The following is a 16685-nucleotide window of genomic DNA, read 5'->3' on the forward strand; positions in this document are numbered from 1 at the left end:
TTTTTCATGTAGAAGGGCCAAAACACATCCTGTTCTGAATCTCCAATTGGGAAAGAGGCAGGCAGCTAAAAAGTTAGGACAGTATGGGCCTGCACATGCTACACTAGAATGATGTAAAATAAGTCATGCAATTCATTGCTTCAAGGAGAAAGATAGAAATGTATGTGTAGGTCTGGAGGAAATGCATTATTTCCAATGGAAAATGACAATGGACATGTTTTACGGTGTTTTACAATATTTCTTCACATATGAAGTCTAGGGGGTAAATGTATCAAGCTGCGAGTTTCCGGCGGGTTTGAAAAGTGGAGATGTTGCCTATAACAACCAATCAGATTCTAGCTGTCAGTTTGTAGAATGTACTAAATAAATTAGAACTAGAATCTGATTGGTTGCTATAGGCCATAGTGCTTTATATATTTTGTGAAATATAAAATAATGCAATGTAAACCAATTTATGCTATTTTTTTTACACAAAAAAAACAATAAAAATGGCTATACTACAAAATATATAACGTCAATCAATAAATGTATTATATATATTTATGATTCAGTGCCTTGTGCCAGACTCTCCTTCATGAAACTGTATGTGAGTGTTATTTAGGGTGTGCATCCTGTCTCTTTTACAGTTTGAAGGGTATATTTACTAAACCGCAGGTTTTGAAGAAGTGGAGATGTTGCGTATAGCAACCAATCAGATTCTATTTATCATTTTGTAGAATGTACTAAATAAATGATAACTAGAATCCGATTGGTTGCTATAGGCAACATCTCCACTTTTTCAAACTCGCAGTTTAGTAAATCTAGCCCTTAGTGATTTTCCAGTGGTCAGCAAAACTGAGCTATATCAGTACCTATTTCCATATATTATAGTTTTCATGACACTTTATTTTCTTTTCCCCAATGTTCTACATCTAAATATACAGCTATTCACCAACACTGCCACAATGCCACAGCACAAGATAGGAAGGATCACGTGTCACTGGGGAAGTAGAGGGACCGTAGAGCCACAGTCCACTGGAAGGTGCTAAGGACTAGTTACGATTAAGCTACAAATCACTGAATACACAAGGCAGAGAGTTACTGTGGGCTTCTGAGGAATGGTTAGGATGCATTAACCACTGAAGTCTCCCTTTCCTTCTGCCAGTCAAGTCGGCCAGAGTGACTCCTGTATGTAAGAGACAGACGGACATTGCACGCGACAAACAAACAGACATTGTGAAATAGACAGCAACACTGAACATCACATGATTTGTGAGGACGCACTGTACAATAACCCAAAAGAAATTATTATGTGAGACAAACGGACAGAGAGCCAAGGAACGGATGAAAGGTTTTTGCTGGCCTCTAATGTAAGAGTCCCTCTAAAACAAGAAGATTGAGGCCCTGGTGGAACCTCTGCAGAAAGAAGGAAGTAAGAAAAGGGTTTTCAAGGGTAAAATTGCCCAGAACACAGTTTAGAATTCTACATAAACACAGAGGATTCCATTTAGAACCTTCCTATGTGCCTGAAAGTATTGTTTAGATTGTGGGATGTGGATGACATTCTGTTTATTGAGCATTCATAGGTGCATGTGAATGTTTATTACATAAGCTCCTTACTAACATTTTTCTGTCTGGAAACAAGAAGTCCCATGAAGGGACTCCAACCGCACTGGTTAATAGAGGTTGGGGGAAACACCACAAACCACAGGAAATGTCTCAAGGTCGACCATCCCCTTAAAATATGTAAAAGTTTCCATACTTTGATAAAATATAAAAGGCAATTATCTTTATTTTATTTTTCAAACCCCATATATGCATCAGACACCGTGGATGCCACAGTCTAAGAAGATTTATAAAACACGGCTCCATCCTCTGCCTCCACTTCCTCCTTTTAACAATTATTATTAACTCAATCGGATAAAAATGTCTGAGGCTACTGAAATGATGAATCCAGTCCTGTCCTAGGCTAAAAGGGCCCAATAAAGGCGGTCTACGTGCCGTACCGTTAACCCGGCATTTAGTGCCGATCCCTCTTTTGATAGCACATTGCTGGAGATTATGCAGCCTCGTATAAACTTATGTTGCTAAATTTACAGAGAGGCCAAATAAGAAACAGGTACATGTATTATGCTACTGAAGTATCACTGAAATAAAACCACGGCATTAAATACAGTTAGAAGACACAGATTTGGCTAGTTGAAACTGGATATACTGTGTACAGAATTAAAAGAAACAAATCCACCCAAAACAGCTCTGGTTGAAGATCCATAAATTAAACATAAAAGCAAAATGTTACTTATAGGTAGGCCGGGTCCTCCGACATCTGCAATGACCAGGTGAGGATGTCGGCAACGTGTTGTTGATGGATAAGGCCGGTTGTCAGGAGTGCGGAGATTCTCTCTGTGTCTGCCGCACTCTCCTTTCTGACAAAACAGCCTTCTTTCATACAGTACAGATCCATAGACAACAGGGTGCCGACGGGAGAGTGAACTGGCTCCCCCGACCACAGCAGGTGTTGAGGGCACATCGGGTGGGTCACCAAAAGACAGGTAAGTAATATTTTCTATTTAAATTTAACTGAAACTTAAACTGAATTTTCAGTTTTGAGTGGCGTTAGCCTTTCAGAGGAAGCGATTATAACTTGGACACAGTACGTCCTGGCCAATAAAGGGGTCAGAACGTGAGGTGGTGGGGTTGGAAGGCACATCTTTGCCAATAGAACAATAAAGACAATTCGTATTTTGCTCATACTCACGGTTGTGTCTTTCCTCCCTCTCTTCCATTTCTGGCTCAATGTCCTCGGCCTGTGTGATCCAATCTAGATAGCCCTTTAAATCCTCCTCCATTTGCTGCTTCTCCCGGAGCTTCTGGAAGTCCCCTCTGGCCTTGGCTTTCTCTCGTTCCTTGGAGAACTCTCTGGGAATGAACAGGTTTTCAGAATAGATTGAAATTCAGAATTTAGCTAGGTCCAAAGCACCTTCTTATTATCAATCGTAATTTCCTGCTCCTGTGTTGAAGTGGATGAGGATAGAACAACCTGTAGCCAATCAGATGATCGGAATGTTCACATGAGCCCAAAGTGTTTCAGGAGAGGGGTGTACTGATCCTGTGGGAAGAAAAGCCGCCAAATCTCCCTAATTCCAGGGATAGACCAAGGATTTAGAGATGTGTGTATGGAAATGTCCCTCAAAGTCACATTGCTTACCACTTTTTCTTATTTTCTGGGCTTTATAAGTTTTATTGAAGAAGAGTAGGACAATTTAAAATGCAAAAAAAAGTATGGATCTTGTCAAATTTAGGAAACATGACATGATGGGGATTGTAGTGCCCCAAGGTCCACCAGGACCTATCACATGTGGCATGCTAAGATGTACCAACCCGGTACACCTAAACATCTCACACCTGGATTATAACCCAACCTGTTGACTCGTTGTGATTATGTTAGTGAGGGCCAAAGACTGAGAGTTAGATAGTAGGGTCCTTAAGAGAGTGGAGCGGTGATGTGAGGCTCTGGTCACACTAGTGCAGGAACATTGTGATGCCAACCTCAAATGCACCTTTATATGAAACAAAGTTCAATAATCCAATTTGTTTATTTAAAGGGAATGCTAAATAAAACATTACATTACTCCTTAGCTAAGGATAAAAACAATCAAGCTCAGAGTTTTTTCATCTCAAGGGGCAATTTTTTGAATAAATGGATTCAGCAAATACCGTTTTGAAGGTACCTCATAGAAACCAGGGGCCATCACCTATCAGAGTCACCACAGGTGCCCTCTTCCCTATAGATCGCCCACTACCAGCACTGAGAAGGCGTTAGCCTGCACCTTTCTTTACTTTACTGTGATTCATAGGCAAACCGAGGGGTGGGGGGGGGGGGGGTTTCCTAGTGCCTTTAAACCCCCCCTTCAAGCCTGGGACACTGTTTAATTGAGGTGGCTGGACCCTGCTCCCCCTTCACACGGCTCTGCTTGAAAAGGGAGAGCTGTGTGCACCTAACAGTAGTGCACGCAGCATTGCCTATGTATATTATGGGGATAGGAAGAGTTGGAGAACAGCCAATTACGGTTTAAAATTATAGCCACGCCCCCATGCATGCTGGCCACGCCCACTGGCGGCATGATGTGGAAACCCTCCCTCTACAAATCCTGCGTTTGCCTCTGGTGATTGACAGTGTCAGCTCTCATACAGGACACAATTGCTGGGACTGCCAGTTATGTTACAGTAAAGAAAGGGGGATGCCTTGCTGACGACACTGTAATTGTGCCTCTTGCAGGGATGACTGACTTTCACAACGGAGGCAAATGCAGAGGAAACCTTAGTAGAGGACATAAAAGTATCTACAGAATAGAAATGACTTGCTAATGACAATCAACGTTAAATCAGTTTACTTTTCTTAGCTAAAAGCCAATTTAGAAAACATTTTGGACCTCTAACCTCAGATTGACATAAAGATTACTGTTCGCTTAGCCAACAGCAATCTGACCTGTCTAGGATTTCATGTTATACAATAACTGCCTCTATGTCTCCTTCTGCGACCATGAAATATGTGCACTCACCCACTCAACACACCCAACACAAGGTTCAAGACGAAGAACGAGCCAAAAATAACCAGGCTGACGAAGTAAACCCAGGGAAGCTCGTAGCCCATAGCATCCTGCATCTGAAGACACAAGAGGACATTATTTATAGACATTACGTTCTCAGCCTAGGTGGAAAAACACAAACATATATTACATGTTAGTAATGAGGACTGTGACAGATAATTATAATAATAATAATTAGATCTCAGTGTAAGTGACAGCTTTTGCAGATCTGTTTCTACTAGCTGAATATATTCCATGTCTTTCTGCCCCCCCCAATTCTCCTCTGTGTCTTTCTCCTGTCACAGCAGCATCATCTGGTGTCCAGTACAGGGATTATGACCAGGGATATCATATATGCAGCTGTGGTTGGATCACTTATAAATAACTTATTGTATAAATTTATTTCACTTAGTGGCACAGTGCCAACACATCTTTTTAGTGGAATGCACAGCAGAGGGTCGTTATAATTTCTTTATCCTGTGTGATCGAGAGTGTGATGATTATGTAGCATATCTAATGACTGATTGTTATTTTCTGTTGAATTCATGTATGACAATGTATATTATATGTAATCTTGCAATGTAATCTCAACGTGTGCTTTGCTAGATGACACGAGTTTGAACTTATGCAAGTGTCATTAATCTGTTGAAATAGCCAGACAAGGGAGAGATAGGATCTTGGAGGAGTTTGATTCCCCAAAGTTGTAAACCATGGATGCCAAACAGAACAAGCAAAGGTGGGAAATCAGGTCCTGTGAACACTCCGATCTCAGGACATCCCTAGCTCACTTCTAAAGCCCTGTGACATTTGAGAGATCAATCTGTCCTTATTGACAGCTAAACTCCAAAGGTGGGGGGGTGGAAGCTTTGTGGAAAAAAAAAAGGTTTAAAATCTTCTGCCAATAACGTGTGTATTTTCATGAGGGGTCTATCAAGACTGAAATGCCCCATACATCTCGAATGTGTTCCCTCACACACTAAGGGGTATATTTACTAAACTGCGGGTTTGAAAAAGTGGAGATGTTGCCTATAGCAACCAATCAGATTCTAGCTGTCATGTTGTAGAATGTGCTAAATAAATGATAACTGGAATCTGATTAGTTGCTATAGGCAACATCTCCACTTTTTCAAACCGGTAGTTTAGTAAAAAATACCCCCAAGTCTTAACTAAGTTAGTAGTGCTTCTGGTTTTATTTCCTATTTTATTTTCTGAAACTTACTTGTGAAATAGAGTGTAGGACTTATTAATTTTTGTAATTAAGCCTTGGAAACATTTTTCAGATGAAAATAAATTTAATCTTGCGTGTTCTCCATGATTCTTTGTGAACTTACGACGCCCAGGGAGGCTCATGCTACATATGTATGTGATTTAAGTGTGGTTTTGGTAAACGTAAGGACACCATAATAACTCCTTCGTGGTGGCAAAAAAGGTGTATTCATTGCTAAGTGACTAAGGTGATGCCAGTCACGGCCAGCTGTTCAGATTGCTGTATCTGGGACAGGCTGTGCATTCGTGACAGAGAGATAGGGAAAAATATCTGAATAAGTCATTCGGGAAATCACAGATTGATGTTAACTTGTGTTAAATCCAAGTTTAGTGAATATTGCATCCCAATGCTAAACACTGAGGGCCTGATTCATTAAGGAATGTAAATACCGATGTGTGCCGTATTTTGCATTAAGTTGCACTGCGCATGCCCAGAAAAGGACTATAAGCCAGTGAACGCAAGAACATTCAATTCACCTTCGAATGCAAAGGACACTTCCGACAGCCTAGGCTTTCATGGGTGGATCGGGGATGAGAAGAGGCGTATGCACGTAGTCAATGTACAGTAAGGGAGTTCCACCAAGCTCCAGTGCATGCAGCAGCTTCAGATGCAAGCTTTGGGCATCTCTAAAATACGTGTCTTTCAGTCGTAGCACCAGCTACAGCTCTGGTGTAAGTGCTGAGTGATAGTGATGACAATCTTGTATGTAGGTTTGTTGAACATGTGTTTGCAATTAAGAGCAACTGCAAAACTGCATTCTATGTACAGTAGACATTAATAACATCCTGATTAATGTATTTCATTAAAAAAATGTTTTTAATGCTTTTTCATTATTGATTATATTATTTCCCGGAAGACGATAATTGAATACTTTTTTTTTCCTGTACGTTCTGCTGGGACTTAATATTCCTGAGATACATATTCAAGAAGAGACGTTTCTTCAGAACCGCTTCTAGTTGAATATGGACGTGCGTGTGCCCAATTTACGTGCGTTTTTAAACAAAATGCGGTCATTTTGCATGCCTTAATGAATCAGGACCTGAATGTGATATCTCAGACTTGGGGCTAGATTTACTAAACTGCGGGTTTGGAAAAGTGGAGATGTTGCCTATAGCAACCAATCAGATTCTAGCTGTCATTTATTTAGTGCATTCTACAAAATGACAGCTAGAATCTGAATGGTTGCTATAGGCAACATTTCCACAACCCGCAGTTTAGTAACTATACCGCTTAGTGGTGCACGGTATGGGCAGGTGGGCTGGATTACCCCCTCCCAACATCTGTGCAGAAACTGTATAAGAAGAGCTGTATTTTGTATTTCAACCTATATTCCATCTGCACTTCTGGATGATCACTAGTACCTTTAACTAGTGTGTAACAGTCCTTATAAGGACCTTTGAGCAATAAACATCACTGCTCCAAGATTCTGCCTAATATCTATTGCCTGTTGTATCCTGCGACCAACAGATAAGAGCTTACACTCTAATCCGTTACCCAGTTGTCCTGTGATGAACCCAGCGTCTGTACCAACGCTCTGCCCGCTAACCAGCAGTCCTGATCCATAGTAAGCTTTCAGGAGGTACCAGCCTGCCCACAGCAAAGAGGAGCTGCAGCAGCTATACCAGCTACACAGAAAGCAGTTGCAGGCGGCGGTGAAGGAGCCTGATGGTGGCAGCACTATCCTCTTATAACTTTTGTGGATTTAGTGGTGCTAGATGATGATGATGATGATGATGATGAAACACCAGGTGGCGACATAAGCCCATTCTGGTCACAGCCCTTAAAGTGAATCCTACATCATTTTGAAATGAAAACAAAAGAAGACACCTATGTGGTCTGAAGTTCTCTCAATGAGTCATTTTCAAATTGCTATTGCGACATCAGAAATACATATCTGCATGTCCTCCAAATGAACATAATCACAACTTGCTGCACTTTGCTAACGCACAACCCGCTTCTATATTTAGCGTTGCACATATCTTGCACTTGCCCCCCCGTGCACTTGGAGAGGTGGATCAGAGGTGTTAAAGGGCTGATTTTAGTGAATATGTCATCATCATCATCATTTATTTATATAGCGCCACTGATTCCGCAGCGCTGTACAGAGAACTCATTCACATCAGTCCCTGCCTCATTGGAGCTTACAGTCTAAATTCCCTAACACACACACACATACAGAGAGAGGGAGAGACTAGGGTCAATTTTGATAGCAACCAATTAACCTACTAGTATGTTTTTGGAGTGTGGGAGGAAACCGGAGCACCCGGAGGAAACCCACGCAAACACGAGGAGAACATACAAACTCCATACATACAACTCCACGGTCGGGAATTGAACTCGTGACCCCAGCGCTGTGAGGCAGAAGTGCTAACCACTTAGCCACCGTGTCCTGATTTGTGGGGACTGTCCCGCCATCCCGAAAGTCAGAGATGTGTCACTTGACATATGCAATTAAAGGTGGACGAGGACCACCTAGCGATTTGGAAATGCTAGATGCATCCCCATGTGCCATGACCATGCCCCCTTTTGGTGTGTGCACCCACAGTTTGCAATGTGGGGTGTATGCATTCACACACTACCCTGCTGCCTCATGCTGCTAAATGGAAAGGCTTAAAAAAAAAATAGTTTTCAAATTGTACAGAACAGTAATGTGAGTTCAAAGCCAGTGACACTTAAAGGGAGACTGTGAAACTTCAGCCTCCAACCTTCCCACTCTCAGCTCCTGCCCATGGTGAGCATAGCATGTTAGGACTGCTAGATAGTCACACATTGTCTACCACTGCGTTACAGAGTGGAACTGGAACGGGGATAAGGGAGCTGAGGGTTGAGAATCCAAAGATCACAAACAGGTGGTACAAGAAAGGTGATACAAGAAAGGAAGAAAAGCATGAATGTAAAGAGAATGGGAAGGAATGTTGTAAGGTTTACCACGTTATACCTAAATATAACCGCCACTCACCCAATATAGCACATCAGTCCAGCCTTCCATGGTGATGCACTGGAATACTGTCAGCATAGCGAAAAAGAAATTATCGAAGTTTGTGATGCCACCATTGGGCCCTTCCCACTTGCCCCGACACTCTGTGTTGTTCAGGTGACATTCCCTCCCGTGGCCGGAGAAAGCGCAAGGGGCGGGCTCTTCCTCCGAGACGAGGTCTAGCACACAGTACACAAAAAAAAGGAGTAAGAGTGAGTAAACCATCACACAGAAACAAGCCTGCACGGTGTATCTGTAATCTTAATATGGCGCCCCCTAATGGCGAGATTGTGTAACGCAACAAGGAGAATTGCAGAGGGTAACTGTATACTAGCACACCTTAGCGGTCTTGAGCACTTAGCAGACTGAGACTATATAAAGAAATCTGCCAACACATCTGAATGAAATGTCAGGAAACAATCATTACAGTGTCATTTCTAAAAATAATGAGACCCGTTTCACCTGCCTGTCTCAGCTTATATTGCTAAGTAGTATAAAGCATACGGCAAATGATGAGCGAAATTACATTTGATTTCACTGAAACCCCAGGCGTCCATCATGCATGTATCTTTTACACAGAGAAACGCAGAGGCCAGAAACATCACACCAAGGCCAAGAGCACAGAGCCTTTAGTATAATAAGATCTCTTGCTGGCCTTGAAAGCCTGCCGTCCAGCGTAACATATGGTGATCATCAGCGGCCTCACAGATTAAAATGAAAACAATTCCTTCGGTTCTGGGTGAACTCAGATCTAATCTTTGTGGAGCCTCTGAATTATAACCAAGGGCTCCTCTTAATGGATGTTGAAAAACAGCGCTAGGTAAAGCTTTGTCTGCACTCTAATAGAAATATAGAAGCACATTCATTACCGTGTCTGAAAGGTTTCCTGCATGGTCTACTATATGTACATGCATTGTAGTTTACAAAGCATTAACGCTTCTGAACGCTGCAGGTTACGGCACAATTGATGTGAAAAAAGCAGAAAGCACGTGTGTGTGCTCAGGTCTAATCCAATCGCTTATATTATTTTCTGAGCTATCAACAACAAAACGCATTTAACAGGCTTTGAGGATGCAATATAAACACTGTACAAATGTCTGAGTGTACAAGGCCCATATGGGTCTCTAGATCTGCATTAGTACAAATTGCAAATGCACACCAGGGGGTATGTTTACTAAACTGCGGGTTTGACAAAGTTGGAGATGTTGCCTATAGCAACCAATCAGATTCTAGCTTTCATTTTGTATAATGTACTAAATAAATGAGAACTAGAATCTGATTGGTTGCTATAGGCAACATCTCCACTTTTTTAAACCAGCAGTTAAGTAAATATACCCCCAGAAGGAGGATAATTAGACCCTTATTCAAACAACATTGCTTTTTATATCAGTATATTAACAAACCCCAGTGATGGAAATAGACCTTTATATGATGTTTTATTCTACATTGTGATGCCCTGGACAGAAATAGATCACAAGAAGCCACCAAAAGACAGTTTAACCAGTGTCTCAAACAAGTCATTACCCAGCCAGCAACTAATACAGCTTTACATACCTTACCACATTTCAAATGGCCAAACATTTAAGAGTGTGCAATTTTATTGTATTTAAGTGAATGCACTATGGCATTCGTTCTGTAAATTCCCACAAATACCAAAAATATTAGAACAATATCAAAGTTAGTAAATGCTCGAAATCAAAGGGGGAACTAGCGAGCTGTGGACCCCGTTGCAGTGAGGTGGGGGGAGGGAACCGGGGCCTCCAACCCTCTGCATCTGCAACCCTCTGTATCTGCCATGCAGTGGGCCCCATTATCTCCATGGGCCCCGGTGCAGGGAGGGAACCCGGGCCTCCAACCCTCTGCATCTGCAACCCTCTGCATCTGCCATGCAGTGGGCCCCATTATCTCCATGGGCACCGGTGCAGGGAGGGAACCCGGGCCTCCAACCCTCTGCATCTGCAACCCTCTGCATCTGCCATGCAGTGGGCCCCATTATCTCCATGGGCCCCGGTGCAGGGAGGTGGGGGGAGGGAACCGGGGCCTCCAACCCTCTGCATCTGCAACCCTCTGTATCTGCCATGCAGTGGGCCCCATTATCTCCATGGGCCCCGGTGCAGGGAGGTGGGGGGAGGGAACCCGGGCCTCCAACCCTCTGCATCTGCCATGCAGTGGGCCCCATTATCTCAAGGGGCCCTGATGCACGCCACCTGCTGCACCAATATACTAATACTGCTCAATATACCATATAAATCTTCTGGGAATTATAAATTCGTTTTTGTATGAAGAATCATACATCAACCCTAAAGGAAGGACCACATAAAAGGGGGATCATGGAAAATTGGGTAGAGATTATTCCTTTATGAAACAGCAACTTACCCTGCATTGTACTGCCCAAGGACAACCTGTATCTCCCAATATGTTAAATGGGACTTTTATATTTGTTCTAAAAAGACACATTTTGTTGTTGTCTGTCTGCTTCTGTAACTGTCTCAGACAGAGGTTTTGGAGCTTATAGAGAAATATATCCATTTTCACATTTAAACCAAAACAGAGAATTAAGAAGCAAAAAGGGACAATGTTTGCAGGCCCAAAATTTGCTTTGGGACCTTCGGGACCTGTATAATGTCCAAGCTCTGTTGTTTTGCAACCCCAGCATGGTGAACTGGTTGATAACACTGAAAGAGTAAATAATTATTTCTATAGGATCCCTATGGGAAAACTTAGAAAACAACTAAACAGCACTTAAAATATCCAGTGGGGGTCACTTAGTTGAACATAGAAAAGCCCATTTTCATTACATTTCTACACCAGTATTTTGAAATACAGATGTGCAGCTTTTAATATGGTGCATAGGTGCGACTGGACAAAAGATGTGGCAATAGTCATCATCATCTTGAAAACCCATCTTGTGTACAAGGAGCTACACTTAATAAGGAACGCATTTCAATGATACGTGAAACCCAAAATAAGATGCATTTCAAAGGGTCGAGTTAAATTTACATCTGCACGCCCCTTGCTGTACTGAATTTTCACGTGAACGGCCCTGATCTGTCTCTCTAAGCACAAGCTCAAAATATTGGCGCAATGTGAGTGCATGTGTTGTAGGACCAATTTATATTATTCACAAAACGTGCAAATGTTTTTACATCCAACTATAAATCACCCCTTTATAGCTTAGTATAAATAGACAGGAAGACACACACTTACATCTCAGCAGACTGATCACTGATTAATGCCATACAACATTAAAACTAATGGAACCAGACGACTAGGTTTTGCAGCCAATGAAACAGTTAGGTCCAGCCTGGTATATCTATGAGGCTTGTAAGCTACAGTTGGGGAGAGGACGAGATGATGTCTAAAATGGGTTGTCTACAAATAATAGGTCCCCCATCTAGCACTTCTGAACCCCCACCTTTGACTGTACTGAGTTGTCTGAGCTCGTTGTTTGACAGGTAAGAGAAGAAAGTCACTGTCAGTGTATCAGAGTGGACTGGAAGGCAGCTACAAAAGACATGGAATGGATATGTATAGCGAATTCAGTGCCCAACTGGGTAGAGCTATGCTCATTCCATCAGTCACATTCAATCCACACAAAGACAATGCTAAAGACACATTCAGTTTCATCTGCACTGACAGCTCTCTCCACTGCCCTGACAGCTCTCTCCTCCACACGGACAGCTCTCTCCACTGCCCCGACAGCTCTCTCCCCTGCACTGACAGCTCTCTCCTCCGCCCTGACAGCTCTCTCCTCCGCCCTGACAGCTCTTTCCTCCGCCCTGACAGCTCTCTCCTCCGCCCTGACAGCTCTCTCCTCCGCCCTGACAGCTCTCTCTTCCACCCTGACAGCTCTCTCCTCTGCCCTGACAGCTCTCTCCTCTGCCCTGACAGCTCTCTCTTCCACCCTGACAGCTCTCTTTTCCACCCTGACAGTTCTCTCCTCCACCCTGACAGCTCTCTCCTCTGCCTTGACAGCTCTCTCCTCTGCCTTGACAGCTCTCTCCTCTGCCCTGACAGCTCTCTCCTCTGCCCTGACAGCTCTCTCCTCCGCCCTGACAGCTCTCTCCTCCGCCCTGACAGCTCTCTCCTCCACCCTGACAGCTCTCTCCTCCACCCTGACAGCTCTCTCCTCCGCCCTGACAGCTCACTCATTCACCCTGACAGCTCTCTCCTTCGCCCTGACAGCTCTCTCTTCCACCCTGACAGCTCTCTCTTCCACCCTGACAGCTCTCTCCTCCGCCCTGACAGCTCTCTCCTCCGCCCTGACAGCTCTCTCCTCTGCCTTTCCTGCAGCTCAGTTCAAGTAATTGTGGTTGTTCCATAAGAGGTGGTCCGACCAAACGTGGACAATCCCTTTAAAGGACCATTACAATGAAACATGACATGAATTTTACAAGCCATAAATGTTTTGTAAAATAAAACAGGTGCGCTCCAATCTCTAAGAGAAGCTGCAAGCTATTCCTCTGCTTGGGGTTAAATACCTGAGCCGATGTAGAAACAGGTCTTGTGCATCCGTCCAATGAAAAGTTCCAGTCCGATGATGGCGTAAATGATGATGACAAACAAGACCAGCAGGGCGATGTGAAGCAAGGGCACCATGGCTTTCATTATAGAATTTAATACAATGTGCAAACCTGCAAGGCACAGCAAGGAAAGTGAGAACACCGGCAATGTAATGTAACTTCGCATCTACCAACAAGACATAAACCAAGCTGTAATCACACAATCCTACTGACTGTAATATAATAGGAACTATTTTGTAGTAGCTCAGAGGTGAAAGATGCTGACTGACACTGAGAACAGTTTGAATCCCACTGTCAGCTCTTTGTGACCTTGGACAAATCACTTGATCTCCTTGCGTCCCAGACACCAGGAATTAGATTGTAAGCTGGACTGGGCAGGCTGGACAACCCTACGTGTACAGTCCTACATAGAAATTACATTATGTACAAATCATTAAAGAAATATATAAATACATTATAGAAAATTGCAAATCAATAATTCTACATAATAATCAATATGGCAGTTTCTTTATTTAATTAAATGCAAATAGGCAGAGAACGAGGTTTTATTGTGCAGAATAGTTTAAGATATAGGCTACATATGTTAAAATCAGATCCTCACAACATCAAACACATGTACGGGTGACAATAGACTGAACACCATCAGATGCCGTTATCTGGATTGACAGATGATATCAATGGGAAAGGTGAAAAATATGATCCTGAAATCGTTGACTTGAAGTCCTTTGAAGTGTATTTCTAACAATGTTATAATGCGTCACATGATCATTTAATATGATCATTTTTCAAAAACATGATCCTATTTCATAAAACGCAATTGCAATATGTGCCATAATTAAAATATAATCTAACAGCATATTAAATAAATTGTTCTGTTCTAAAATAAACTGCTGCATCCAAGGCCAGCTTCACATCCAAATGGTTTAATCAAAATGTATATTCTATACAAGCAGCACACTAATAACAAACACAGCTTGGTTTACTTATGAAATACTATATTACACTTATATCCCTGAGGATTATATAATACGGTCCATTACTCTCAAGATTACTCTCAAGATATGGCATAACTTATTACAGTCCTTGCTAGCAGCTTCATTGTATGCTACAGCTAACTTTACCTAGATACTTATAGTTTACATTTAAAAAACAGCCAGGCAGACAAAAGCATTGCTATTGTCCTACAAACATGCATCCCTGTTATATAGACTTTATCCATCTGGAAACACTGTTTTCTCAATATAAAAGCAATTTTAGGACTACACTTTGGGTTTCCGGAATAGAGTTTTCTTAAGGCTCACTAAATAATTATCTGGTTTCAGGCAACCTCATGAAAGGGCTAATTTTTAGTGTTGAGCAAAATTTGTTGCCAGAGGGTACCAGAAATAATTGCGCTCCTACTTGGTTATGCTGAGTTGCACGCATCTTAGACATGGATCTCTGCACCAGAGCCGTAACTTAGAATTCTAGCGCCTGTGGCGAGAAAGACAAATGCCGCCCCCCTAGCACTCAATTTTAACCAAATGAACCTAAAATATTCCTAAATAGCGCCCCCCTTCAGCATTGCGCCCTGGGCGGCCGTCCCTGTCGCACAGCCCTAGTTACGGCCCTGGCTGCACCAGAGGTGGAGCACCAGCAAGAGATACACCTGGAACTTTATTTCAACTTTCAAAGTGAAACTCTGCTTCCACGCTGTTTTACTGTTTATGGACAGTAAAAGAAAGCAGAATTGTGCTCTTTAAAGTTGGATGTACGTTCAACTCTAGATGAGCTCTAAAATAAGTAGCATGTTTAAAGAAAGCTCAGTCTGAATCTTACTTGGGACGCCCGATACCAGTCGTAGAGGTCTGAGTACACGAAATGCTCGGAGTGCTTTGACATCAAACCCCCCGGGCTTGCCGCTCATGTGATGGGCGTCTCCTTGCTTGTGCGAAAACTGTTCCAGAATCACGCTGAAGAGCCTGTAAATCAACGCAAGGAGCAGAGGCGGAGTAAGCGTTGAATCAGTGTGAGAGGCGCAGAATGCTACATCCTGATCTCGGTGGGGTTACTCACCCTATAACAACGATGACAAAGTCTAACAGGTTCCAGCCGTTTCTGATGTAGGCACTAGGGTGCATGACCAGCCCATAGGCGATGATCTTCAGGAAGCTTTCCACGGTGAAGATGATGAGGAAGATATACTCCACTTGTTCCTGGAACACATCACACACAAACAAGCTCACTCATTCAGGCGAATACATCCATGTGGTTTTATATAAAATATAAGGATACATTTTTGATGTTTTGGTCAGTTACGACTCATATATTGTACTTATATGAAATATTACATATCAAAAAGTAAAATCTGTAAGAAAAGATATAGAAAGAAACATGAAAGCATAAAAGCTTAAATAATAAAACTTTATTTATAGAACGCCTTTCTCCTAATAGGACTCAAAGCATTTTACATTGTTGCAGAAGGGAGGCAGCCATCACTTAAGTGCTTAGCTGCAATTTTATTGAATTACTCACATCAGTCCCTGCCCCATTGGAGCTTACTGTTTAAAGTCCCGAACACACAGAACCATACTGGTAAGATGAGTATAATTCTTTATTCACATAACCTGTTGTTTTTTTTTTAGAAGAACAGTGAATAATTTGTTTCTCTATATGGCACAAACTTTCTCATGCCCCAGTCTTCCAAAAGTCCTGATTTTCATGAGACAACCCACTTTTTTCGGTGACCCATGGGGTGTTAGAAAGGTTTTGGCGGATTGTGGGTGTGGCCTGATTTGTCCCTCCCAGTACTCCAATCAAGAATGGTGGCAGGTATGCCTCACTGACGTCACAAGCTCCTGGTGATTTGTTAATATGAATTTTTATGTCACAAAGGTTAACTGCAATCGCATTTGCAACGTGTTGAGTTTCCATCAAGATTATAAATAGCATTATAGCAATCAGAAATGTTACATTTTTAAAGGGGTTAAAAATGCATGTTTCTCTTATTTTTTAACACGACCTTCAACATTTCTCTTTTTTTGTGTTTTATGCAGAAGGGTGATTGTAAATATTCTTCCTTATTCTATGTTGATATAGAAACTTTTGCGTGTTTTTGTGTGTGTGTGTTCACATAACTGACATACAGAAATTGAAACCTTATGTTCCCTAAACTGCTTTGTTCTCCCTCTCCCTGACCTCCTGTAAGTAATACTTGTCAGACTATCAGGCTACATATTTACACAGCAGGTGTCGAATCCAAATCAGATTGTTCACCTTTAAGTGTCACTTTATCAGTTATGAGGTCATCAGCTGGAGAGAATTAAATACACTGCATGGTTTGCGTGTACAATTAGCTCTGCTTTATTAGT

General features: G+C 42.3%; 1 protein-coding gene across 2 annotated transcripts in view; it reads right to left on the minus strand.

Annotated features, from left to right (window-relative positions):
* The window catches only part of CACNA1F (calcium voltage-gated channel subunit alpha1 F), a 125636-nt gene that overhangs the window by 96048 nt on the left and 12903 nt on the right, over positions 1-16685 (minus strand). The window contains exons 8-14 of one of the 2 annotated variants that reach the window (XM_075184998.1): positions 15391-15530; positions 15154-15296; positions 13294-13446; positions 8795-8991; positions 4542-4645; positions 2738-2898; positions 1082-1165 (exon numbers count right to left, since the gene is read on the minus strand). In XM_075184998.1, the coding sequence (XP_075041099.1) occupies positions 1082-1165; positions 2738-2898; positions 4542-4645; positions 8795-8991; positions 13294-13446; positions 15154-15296; positions 15391-15530 (982 nt within the window). The remainder of the gene's footprint in view (positions 1-1081; positions 1166-2737; positions 2899-4541; positions 4646-8794; positions 8992-13293; positions 13447-15153; positions 15297-15390; positions 15531-16685) is intronic. The other variant, XM_075184999.1, reaches the window with a different exon arrangement.

Source organism: Mixophyes fleayi, chromosome 9, assembly GCF_038048845.1.
Source record: "Mixophyes fleayi isolate aMixFle1 chromosome 9, aMixFle1.hap1, whole genome shotgun sequence".
Lineage (NCBI taxonomy): Eukaryota > Metazoa > Chordata > Amphibia > Anura > Limnodynastidae > Mixophyes > Mixophyes fleayi.